Below are 12847 nucleotides of genomic sequence, written 5' to 3'. Positions count from 1 at the left end.
TAGCTGATTCACTTTCAAGGTTACCAATTGGCGGAGAAAACGTGATTTTTGAACAAGAGGAGGAAAAGCAATTTAAAATTAGATACCTGAAAGGGGTGGAAAATGAGAAAACAATTAGAGCTATGTGTAACAAAATTAGAAAAAAATCAAAATTTAGATCAAAGTTGGAAATTAATCAAAGAATCTTTAGGCAAGAACGGAGAAACTTGATAAATTTTACAAATTACATAAGGGGATTTTATTTCGGAGAACAGATGTAGATTCTGAAAATTGGAAACTGTGTTGGCTAGAGGTAGATGCTGAAAAGCTGATTATTTACATACATGGAAGTTTTGGTCAGTGTGGGATACAGAAGTGCGTTCGAAAGATACAAGAAAATGTTTATTTTTACGATAAGGTAAGGTAAGGTAAGAAAAGAATTGGCAACCTGTGACAAATGTCAGAGAGTTAAAGTGAGCAATCAAAGACGTGGTGGAGAAATGCAAAACATTATTCCGCAAAAACCTTTAGATCTTATCGCTGTGGACTTATATGGAATGTTACCAAAGAGTAAAGGTGGTCACTGTTACATATTTGTTATGGTAGATGTATTTTCAAAATTAATTAAACTATATCCAGTGGAAAAAGCTACTAGCCATGAAATTATAATAAAAATTGAAAGAAATTATTTCGCACAGGTGGGTAAACCAAAAGCTATATAATCAGATAATGGTTCACAGTTCATCTCTAAAATTTGGAAAAAGTTTATTGAAACATCAAAATTGAAGTATATACTTATATCTGTTTATTCTCCATCCACCAATCCTGCAGAAAGATGTATGAGGGAAATTGGGAGACGTTGCAGAACCTATTGTAGCCATAAACATCCAACCTGGTTTGGGCACATTCGAAATTTTGAAGATATTATGAATAGTCTACAACATAGTTCCACAGGATTTTCACCATATGAGATTATGTTTAATATCAGACCTCCAAATCTTATATCAGAACTTATTGAATTTCCTAAATGTACACCTTTAACTATGCAAGAGAGCGAAGACATTGTCAGGGAAACTATGAGGAAACAAGGGGAAAAGAGGAATAAAAGACATAACAATAGAGTAAAATTAACCACTTGCAAAATTGGGGATCTTGTTCTGGTCAAATCTCATGAAAAATCAAAAATGTTAACTTCAGAAATTAAAAAATTCTTTGATATCTATATTGGGCCTTTTGAAGTAATATATATTCACACCCTAATGCTTATCGTTTGGTGTACCCTAAGTCAAAGAAATTATTTGGTCTCAGGAATGTTGTCTTTTTGAAAATGTATAAACAGAAATCATAATTTCAAAATTTAAATAACCTACTTTCATCTAAAACAAAAGTCCTCCACTGGAATATGCTTGTTAGAACAAAACTACCTGTACAACCAAGTATGTGTATTTGCATGCATAAATTAATAATTTGAAGTTACATGTTAATTGAAACTGATGAAAAAACACTGTTGTAACAAAGAACGAGAGAAAAATTTATTTTTACTTTTTTTTTTTTTAATGTCTCCATAGTGAGCATTTCTGAATTTTTCTAATTTTTGGAAGCTAAGTATTCCCTGTGGGTGAAGGCATGCATGTGAGGACATGAATGCAAAGGTATAAGTTTCAAAACCAATTTTAGATAAAGCCTCATGATATATGAGCAATTTATTGTTCTTTATACTGGTGTTGTGGGGAGCGAAAGTACTCTTCACACGAATGTGACTTGTAGTAATATTGTAGTACAGAGGCAAGTGTACATAAATAATTGTAAAAAAAAATTAGATAATACTGATGTATCTTTAGCTGTACTAAAAGAAAGAAAATCAGAAGCAAAAAAATATATACAAAATAAAAAAACCACGAGTAAAAACACATATATATAAAATTCAAAAAGGAAATCATAAGCAAACAAAATATACAAAATAAAAAAACCATGAGTAAAAAAATACATAAAAAAATTAAAAAGGAAATCAGAAGTAAAAATATATAAAAGGCAAATACATAGAAAAAAAACACTACACTATATATGTCCAGTACCATTTTTTATTCTATAATATGTAAGCAAAATGAAATTAACATTAATATGGGGAACAAAAAATTTAATTATGAGATTCAGTTGGCACAGTGTGACCAAAGAAGTGGTTGTAGATTATTTTTATCTTACTATTGTTTTCAATCTGTATGCTGTACTTTAGAATATTTCTCATGTATGTTTTATGCCATGTATATTTGTCATGTTAAATAATTTCTTTACTTGAATTTTTTTGTGTATGAGATTGATGGGGAAGGATCATTGCAACCATAGCCAGTAACAAGTCCACAGATTCAAAGAGTCCAAATTTGGAAGAGGTTATCAGACTGCATCATTAATGTACTAATTGTGTAATACAGATCCGTTACTGAGTGTGGTCGGGATTTTGTTGTATATGTTCATAACAAGGCCTGAGGAGCAGTTGTAATGGATCTGGGAGATGTGTTATTTTCTACTGGATTTGTCGATACCAAATTGTAAATGTTTTCTTATATTTTTGTCAGAATTTTTTTATTGTAATTTGCCTTATTTTATGTTAATTTACTTATATTTTTGAGAGTGACAGCATATTGATTACTATTAGTAGATGTGACGAAGGATATCAAAGACTGATTACAAGTGGAAGCTTGTGTGTTGTGTAAAATGTCTTTGACGCTGGAGTCGTCTTTGACTGTAGTCAGTCGGCAGTGAACTCTTGGTGTGTGTGTGTGTGTGTGTGTGTGTGTGTGTGTGTGTGTGTGTGTGTGTGTGGACAGTAGAAAATGTGCAGGTCGCCGTCATAAATAATTTGCTAGTGAACAGAAAAAATAAATTATGTTACTACTTTTTTTTATATAAACTTTAAGAAGAAACCACATTCGAAGAGATGGTATTTGAAGCACCAAAAATGAGGCAAATGCATTGAACCAGGTCATTTCTGCAGCCGACGAAACTGCATTGTGGAATCATACTTCCACTAGACAACTGAAGCCAAGACAAATATCATCTTGTAAACATTTCACGGAAAAGGTACTGTCACGAAATATGCCAAATTTAAGTAAATAAAAATAGTGAGCATATTTCAATCTCAACCTGGCACCCGCCTAAAATTCAGAGGCTTGCCCTTAGATTTGTTACTGGTAAGTTCAATCAACACACGAATAATACAGAGATGCTTGTGAACTTAAATGGGAGTCCCTGGAGGGAAGATGATGATCTTTTCAAGTAACTCTATTGAGAAAATTTAGAGAACTTGCATTTGTGGCTGAGTGTAGAATGATTCTGCTGTCGCCAATGTACATTTTTAATAAAGTCTGCAAAGACCAACAATCAGGTCTTGTACAGAGGCATAGAGACAGTCATTTTTTGCTCCATTTGCAAGTGGAACAGGAAATAAGAGTGACTACTAGTGGTACAAGGTACCCTCCACCATAAACGACATGATGGCTTGCAGAGTATGTATGTAGATGTAGATTCCTTGAAGTAGAGCTCATTTAATAATTTACTTAGATAAATAAATAAACTGTACAAATAATATTTACAAAGAGATGTATGCAAAACATTAGAGTTAAATAAATGGAGATGTCTGGATTCTGCATTGCAGTAAATTGTCATGACTAAGGTTATTCTCAATTGTAATACTAAATTAGTGCCTTAACCTCTCACCCCCTCCACCAATGATTTAGGAACATGGCTTAATGCACTGAAACGGAAGAGGAAAGGTAATGTAGTGGGATGAAATGATGGAAGTTGGAAGTGCTGCCCAAGGGAGAGGAACAGTCCAACAGGAATACCACAAGACTGCTGGGACAAGAACATCAAGAAACTCATTGGCTTTAACTGACAGAAGAGTGCTCAAGAATGACATGCTTGGGGTGAACTTGAAAGAAATTACTGCTTAGCATAAAGAGTTTACATCTCACTAGAAATCCAAATGGCCACATATTACTACATTAGAATAAGACTGATTAACTGACAGAAACTTAAAATTGACAAACTGCAGAAAGCATTTTATATGCTCATTCAATGGAGTAGTTCCAATCTAGTTTAGTGTGATACTCAGTTCAGTGAGGTATGTTAACAGGTCAGCAAAACATGAAGAATAATTTGTATTCTAGCAGCAATTGAGAAATGCTGCTGACTGAGGATACCATACAACATAGTATGGTTTGAGCCAGCAGACAGGACTAGGAGGACTAGGCAGGTCATACACAAAAACATGGCAAAGAAATTTATACAGATATGGTAACTACTACAGGATATATCAAACACCAAAATCTCAGTGCCTCTATTGGTAGGTAAATCCTACACCACTAAAGGCAGAACACCACTTAAAAGTATGGAGTTGTTCACTAACTAATGTGTTCATTGTACAGTATAGTATACAGAAATGACAACCCCCAAAGAAGCCAAATACATGAATGGATACAGAAGTAGTATCTGCCATTGGGACACCCAGTACCATGTTGCTGATTATGCTCCACAATAAGAAACATGGGGCCTGCTATATTACATGGGCCATTTGTAGTCTCCCACCTGTTACTACTTTCCATGAACTGTGAAGATGGTACTTTGCTCTCCAACATTTCCCTGCATCCTACCACCCTCCTGGACTTAAACCTAGCAATGCCAATGTGTTTTCTGTAATGTGGACTACTAAGGCGGGTGTGGGTGTGGGCTAATTTATGCCCACCACAAAAAATTTAAAAAAGATTTCATTAACTGTTGTTAACTTTTATTAACAACATACTTTTTAAGTAGGTAATGATGAGTAACTAGGCTCCAGAACCAGAAAATATCACTTAGCGTAATCTTGTCAATACCAACGCATTTTCTGTAATGTGTACAACAATTGGGGGGGGGGTACTTTATGACCACTATAATATTTTTAAAATACAATTTTTGTTAACTGTCACTGATTTTTATTCACAACATAGTTTTTACGGATATGTAGATCCGTAAGAAGGGTCCTGAACCTGAAAATATGAATATGACATTTGATGCACAACACTCTTATACATATGGATTGTATTTTTGCTTATAATGTTTGGTTACCTACAACCTAGTGTCCCTTGTTTCCTGAAGATGGCCCATTAACCCAAAAACTTGTTTGAAATAAATAAAAATCAGCAGATCCAAGATTAACAGTGCTGACACAGCACATTTACCCATCCTATACAGTAGGTTGTACAGAGTTTGGGGGAGAGCATAAGGGAACAATTGACAGGAATGGGGGAAAGAAATACAGTAGAAGAAGAATGGGTAGCTTTGAGGAATGAAATAGAGAAGGCAGCAGAGGATCAAGTAGGTAAAAAGACAAGGGCTAGTAGACATCCTTGGGTAACAGAAGAGATACTGAATTTAATTGATGAAAGGAGAAAATGCAGTAAGTGAAGCAGGCAAAAAGGAATACAAACGTCTCAAAAATGAGATCAACAGGAAGTGCAAAATGGCTAAGCAGGGATGGCTAGAGGACAAATGTAAGGATGTAGAGGCTTATCTCATGAGGGGTAAGATAGATACTGCTTACAGGAAAATTAAAGAGAGACCTTTGGAGAAAAGAAAACCACTTGCATAAATATCAAGAGCTCAGATGGAAACCCCGTTCTAAGCAAAGAAGGAAAAGCAGAAAGGTGGAAGGAGTATATAGAGGGTCTATACAGGGGTGATGTTCTTGAGGGCAATATTATGGAAATGGAAGAGGAGGTAGAAGAAGATGAAATGGGAGATGTGATACTACTTGAGGAGTTTGACAGAACACTGAAAGACCTGAGTCGAAACAAGGCCCCTGGAGTAGACAACATTCCATTAGAACTACTGATAGCCTTGGGAGAGCCAGTCCTGACAAAACTCTACCATCTGGTGAGCAAGATGTACGAGACTGGCGAAATTCCCTCAGACTTCAAGAAGAATATAATAATTCCAATCCCAAAGAAAGCAGGTGTTGACAGATGTGAAAATTACTGAACTATCAGTTTAATAAGTCACAGCTGCAAAATACTTACGCGAATTCTTTACAGACGAATGGAAAAACTGGTAGAAGCCGACCTCGGGGAAGATCAGTTTGGATTCCGTAGAAATGTTGGAACACGTGAGGCAATACTGACCCTATGACTTATCTTAGAAGAAAGATTAAGTAAAGGCAAACCTACGTTTCTAGCATTTGTAGACTTAGAGAAAGCTTTTGACAATGTTGACTGGAATACCCTCTTTCAAATTCTGAAGGTGGCAGGGGTAAAATACAGGGAGGGAAAGGCTATTTACAATTTGTACAAAAAGCATATGGCAGTTATAAGAGTCGAGGGACATGAAAGGGAAGCAGTGGTTGGGAAGGGAGTGAGACAGGGTTGTAGCCTCTCCCCGATGCTATTTAATCTGTATATTGAGCAAGCAGTAAAGGAAACAAAAGAAAAGTTCGGAGTAGGTATTAAAATCCATGGAGAAGAAATAAAAACTTTGAGGTTTGCCGATGACATTGTAATTCTGTCAGAGACAGCAAAGGACCTGGAAAAGGAGTTGAACGGAATGGACAGTGTCTTGAAAGGAGGATATAAGATGAACATCAGCAAAAGCAAAACGAGGATAATAGAATGTAGGCGAATTAAGTCAGGTGATGCTGAGGGAATTAGATTAGGAAATGAGACACTTAAAGTAGTAAAGGAGTTTTGCTATTTGGGGAGCAAAATAACTGATGATGGTCGAAGTAGAGAGGATATAAAATGTAGACTGGCAATGGCAAGGAAAGTGTTTCTGAAGAAGAGAAATTTGTAAACATCGAGTATAAATTTAAGTGTCAGGAAGTCGTTTCTGAAAGTATTTGTACACTATGGAAGTGAAACATGAATGATAAATAGTTTAGACAAGAAGAGAATAGAAGCTTTTGAAATGTGGTGCTACAGAAGAATGCTGAAGATTAGATGGGTAGATCACATAACTAATCAGGAGGTATTGAATAGAACTGGGGAGAAGAGGAGTTTGTGGCACAACTTGACTAGAAGAAGGGATCGGTTGGTAGGACATGTTCGGGATCACCAATTTAGTACTGGAGGGCAGCGTGGAGGGTAAAAATCGTAGAGGGAGACCAAGAGATGAATACACTAAGCAGATTCAGAAGGATGTAGGCTGCAATAGGTACTGGGAGATGAAGAAGCTTGCACAGGATAGAGTAGCATGGAGAGCTGCATCAAACCAGTCTCAGGACTGAAGACCACAACAACAACAACAACAACAACAACATACAGTAGGTTAATTAAGCAAAAACTGAAGGCAACACAATACACTTAGTTCAAAAACAATGCCAAAAATTAAATACTACAGCAAAACACATGTATCAAATCAAGAAGTACTCATCTGCAGCAAAAAAAGAAATTAAAAAGTGATACACAAGTGAATCTCACATATTCTACACTCCTGTGAGTTTGGCGTTTATGATAACTAAATATGTGAACAATTGTGTAACATTATGCAGGACATGTATGTACACCAAAAACACTAAATAAATAACCTATGCAGTTGTAGAGCAGCTGTAACTATAAAATCTGAACAAAACTTTTCAGAATAAGTAGTAAATCTATATGAAACAGTTTTTTCCATGAAGAAAATGGGATTCCCAGTAAGAGGTTTCAAGTATGCCCCTCACACTGAACATTCAGAGAAACAGATGTACTGAAAGTTGATATAGAACACAGTGTAAACAAAGACACTGCAACCAAACACATAGTAAAACATGATGCAGTATACAAAAATAGCTTAAGTTAGACACTCTTACATCACAATCTAAGGACCAGAACACACTGAAAACCAAATGAAGATAATTACTAACAATAACATTCTCACAAAAGCAGATAAAGTAGTACAGTAATTGGATTCTCAAGGACAGAAGTGATTATCTTGAGGAAGTAAAACAACTCCTCACACCTATTTCTTACAATATCCTGACCAGAAGATCCCACAAAAAGTTTTAATGGGGAAATTAAAACTTAACCAAGACCTGTAAAAGCGTAATACCTGAATACGAAGCTAAGTATTTGATCAACATGAACCAAGTAGCTCCTAAACTTTGTGGCTTTCCTAAACTACATATGGAAGGTCAACCTTTTCAACCTTTTGTGCCAACTTACACCCCACCAAATTTAAATCTAAGTTTGTGACTGTAATTTCAGTGGACCCTTGTTAACAAAATGAAAGACCTTCCTATGCCACACAGTGCAAAACTACAATCTTTTGATAACCGGTTATTTACAAACATACCAATCAAAGAAGGTCTTGATATTTTGACAGAACAACTATACGGAGCAGGTTTCAACCTTGTACAACATAAGACATAAACAGACAGCTACCATGGCTTGGCCATGGAGGTTTCCCCCTCAGCCCCCTTTTAGCATAATAAATCTTCATGGACCATTTATTAAAAAAAAAACAGTTCCTACACAATTAACCACTCACTGGCAGTATTAAATATTAGTACAGATATGTAGATGGTGTGTTGTGTCTGTGGATTGGTATCAAGAGATAAGTGAACACATACCTGGAACACAAACTCTCAACACAAAAACAAACAGTCTGCAACGGAGATTGATTAAACATCCATTAACTCCTTAGACCTCAACACAGGTCCCACTACACACACAGTTTCAGAATTTACAGAAATCCATCACAACATACAGGGAAATATCCTCATGTTCACAAAATCCAGTATCATACAAACATGCTACCTTCCATTCCATGGTGCATTGTGTTACAAACATACGAATGTCAAAAGGGAATTTTCAGACAGAATTAGACACCGTTAAATGCATGGCATCAAACAATGGCTATATCTCCGAATTAACTGACAACATTCTGCATATAAAACAAAGCAGCAAAATGTTGTCCTATGTGCACGGCCTCTCTGCAGCAACGGTCATACCTAAAACCAACCATATTTAGGAAAGCTATCTGACAAACTAGCCAAAACACTCAAAACCTACAAACCTCATTTTATGCAAGATGTACTGCAGCTTATATCCTATTCAACAGCAAGGACGAAACAGATTTGTTAAGTAACGTTCATGTTTATAAAATCACTTGCAATCACTGCAGCAAACTGTAAATTGGTCAGACAGGAAGCACCATAACTAGGCTGACTTAACATGAATGCAGATGGAGATTACGTAAGTCAGACTCCACATTTGCCGAACATGGGCTGAAGGAGACACACAGATACGAAGTCCACACAGAAGTACTACATACAGCTAGCAAAGGAAGGAAACTGAGGCTGCTAGAAGCAGTTGAGATAAACCAAAATTTTGCTAAAAATCCTGAGCTGGTTCTAAATGATCAATTACAGCTGAGCTTTTAAGTTTCACATGATGCAATCAACCAGTCACATACCTATAGACTGCCACAATAACACACACTGCTACACAGAATTAAAATAAAGAATTTCCTATTCCTTATCTCTCTCACAAACTACAACAATATAAATTGTAATACTATAATAATGTGTATTTTAACCATGTGCTGTGTTTAATCCTGCCCACTGCATAAAACATAATATGCGGTGAAAAGCATGCTTGTTGCACAAAAGTTACTTGTGCTGGTACACAGTTCTCAATCAATGTAATGAACTCACAAACTATGGCATCATAACCATATAACCTGTAATCCTGTAAGTCAGTGTATTTTAATTATTGTGTCAATATTGTTTATTGTGTAAAGTTTAATTTACAATGTTAAAAATTTGTTGCACAAAGAAAACAAAGAGTGGTCAGTTTAACAGTTTCTCAGCCAATTTCAAGACCTCACACACTTTAGCATTATAACCATTTAACCTATTATACTGTGTAGTTTAATTATCTGTTGTTCTTAATACTGTCCATTGGGTAAAGTGTAATTTCAACATTATGAAACAAGTTTGATGCACAGCTCTGTTGGCAAGTGGATTGTATTTTTGCTTATAATGTTTGGTTTCCTAAGAACTAGTGTCCCTTCCAGATGCTAGTAAGTTGTTTACTGAAGATGGTCCATTAAGCTTAAAACTAGTTGAAATAAACAAAAAATCAGTACAACAAAGACAGTGTACTTGTTATTCAACTTTAATATGACATTTTCTGTGAAAAGTTATATTCACTACACAAATTATTGGGTCAAATTTTACTGAGAAATTTAAAATAAATATAGGATCATTAAAAATAAACAATTTTTCAAAATTTTAAAACAAAGTGCATGACTAAATTGCAATAGGGTATTTTCTAAAGAGGGGCGTAAAGTACACGACCCCCATCACCACCCACTGGTGATGCAAGGGTAACCTTCATTTACCCACAACTTCTTTAAAATACAGGGTTATTCTAAATGATGGATCCATTTTCAAAAATTCATATGTATTCAAGTACAAATCCAAAATGAACAAGCTTTATAACAGAGAAAAGAGGAAGTTTCAATCTTTTTGGCAGGTGGTGACAGTTTCAGAATGGGCCGGTACAGTTCGCGCGGCAATAGGGCCGTCATTCCATTTCACTGTCAGTCATGAGTGAGATGGCAACTGTGGAGCACAAGGTTTCTGCATTCTTGAGTTTGCAAAAAGTGAGTCGCAAATTGCAGTGCAGCAGGCATTTTGTACCAAAGTCAGTATTCAACCACCAACTCGCAAAAGCATTAGTCATTGGTTTAAGCAATTTAAACAGACAGTGAGTGTGTGCAAAGGAAAAAGCACAGGCCGACCGCATGTGTCAGAGGATGTTGTCAGACAGATTCAAGAAAGTTTTGTGCTCAGTCCCAGTAAGTCTCCCAATAGATCCAATCGAGAACTTTGAAAACCCCAAGCAACTGCATGGAAAGTTCCGAGATGGCACTTGCTGCAAAAGCCCTACCGATTACAACTTGTGCAGGCTCTCAACCCCAATGACAAAGAAGTGTGTCACATTTTGTGGTTATGTGCTAACGAAGATGGAGGATGACATTTCTACAGCATGTAATTTTTAGCCCTGAAGTGACATTCCACCTTAGTAGAAAAGTCAGACAGACACAATGTTGGCATATAGGGTTTCGAAAATCCATATACACCATTCCAACGCGAAAAAGACTACCAAAGAGCAACATGTTCTGTGCCATATCCCGTACAAAGGTTTATGGATCATTTTTCTTTGCAGAAAGAACTGTAACGGGAATCATGTACCCGGACATGTTGGAACAATGGATGTTCCCTCAAGTTATGGAAGATTCCCAGGACTTCATTTTCCAACAGGACGGAACTCTGCCTCATTGGCACCGTGATGTATCAGGCATTTTGAGCATTTTCCAACAGGATGGAGCTCCACCCTATTGGCACTGTGATCTACGAGGCTTTTTGAGTGGCTCCCTTCCTCAGCGCTGGATCAGTCGCAATTCTGGCCACAGAGATCTCCTGATCTCACACCCTGCAACTATTTCTTATGGAGTTATGCAAAGGAAGCTGTTTCCGTCCCAGCTCTACCAACGAGTTGAACGATCTGTGGAACCAGATCACTGCTGCCGTGCACTCAATAACAGCAGATATGGTTTTGCGTGCGTGGGACGAGTTTGGCTACCGCGTCGATGTTTGCCATGCAGCCAACGGTGGCCACATTGAACATTTATCACATTTCTAATTATTAAATAATTAGAAAAAACTAATTAATTAAAAATTATTAAATTTATTAAATTGATAAACATTATGAAAAAACCTTATTAAGAGCAGTACAAACCTTGTTCATCCGGAAGGCCATTGTTGTCACCTACTACTCTTGGTGGATGTGCTCCTGCACCCACACATTCAAGCAGGGTAAAAATAATAGTCCAGTCAGTTTCTGAATGAATATTAGCAGCACTTGTCTTTAAAAGCTCATATAATCCATAAGCTATCTGACGAGAAACACGGAGAAGTGGTAAAGGTTTCAGCAAGAGCAACATTCTTAAAGAGTGAAGAACCTGAAAAATGTATCACGCAGAACAATTAAATCTATCAGAAGAATATGTTTAATGAAACTAAATTACAAAAAAAATTCAGAGTTAAAAATACGATAATCCAAATAAAAACCTAAAAATGACAACAGTAACTAATCTTTCTCAAATTAAATTAACTTAAATCAAATGTACAGAATTGATAGCGATCAAATAAATGTAATGCGCTGGCATGAAATAACAGTGAAACCTGCTCAAAAATGATAAATCTGCACTGTAATGAATGGAAATTTGTACTAAAGTGATATCCAAACCCAGACCACCACCTGGCAGTAAGACGGATATATGGCTCGAACATACACAGTAGGCTGAAAGATATGATATTAAAAAACAGCACTCATCATTTTTACATCTTCATTTGGTATCCTCTACTCTTTTCCATGCAAATAGTTCATACATCTTTCATCAACCCCATTCTAATGTTGCGCTCTGGAGCTTTAACGTCTCTCTCCCTTAGAGAACCTGTCAGTCTGTAAAACCTCATTTGGCCTAATCAAAACTGAGAGGTTCCTTTATTTTATGATCTTCTTTCCCCAACTTTCTTAAAGGAAAATTAGCTTTCATCCATCACAATTTATACAAAATGTCTTTAGCTCTTGCAATTTCCTCATCTGTTTGCACACATTGCTTCAGTAACCATCTCTTTCTTTCTTAACCACTCTTACATTACACTCTGTTCTGCAGAATGGCTATATGGTGCATGCTATGGTTATTTTGCTACAAAAGCCTACCTCTATGTTTCATCTGTTATACTACTACTACTAATAATAATAACTCATCCACAATGGAAAAAATTCATAAAAGTTTATTGCTGTTAGTTGTATCCTATAACATGTTGTTTAAAATGATATGAAACTAG

The 12847-nt window shown here is 36.2% G+C and overlaps 1 protein-coding gene across 2 annotated transcripts in view; it reads right to left on the bottom strand.

The window, feature by feature from the left end:
* The window catches only part of LOC124593683 (Golgi-specific brefeldin A-resistance guanine nucleotide exchange factor 1), a 304033-nt gene that overhangs the window by 130115 nt on the left and 161071 nt on the right, over positions 1–12847 (bottom strand). For both annotated transcript variants that reach the window (XM_047131983.1, XM_047131984.1), the window contains exon 23: positions 11733–11955. In XM_047131983.1, coding sequence (XP_046987939.1) covers positions 11733–11955 — 223 coding nt within the window. The remainder of the gene's footprint in view (positions 1–11732; positions 11956–12847) is intronic.

The sequence above is a fragment of the Schistocerca americana genome, chromosome 2, assembly GCF_021461395.2.
Source record: "Schistocerca americana isolate TAMUIC-IGC-003095 chromosome 2, iqSchAmer2.1, whole genome shotgun sequence".
Taxonomy (NCBI): Eukaryota; Metazoa; Arthropoda; class Insecta; order Orthoptera; family Acrididae; genus Schistocerca; species Schistocerca americana.
Note: the sequence above shows the minus strand (reverse complement) of the source record. Positions and strands in the feature narration are given on the sequence as shown.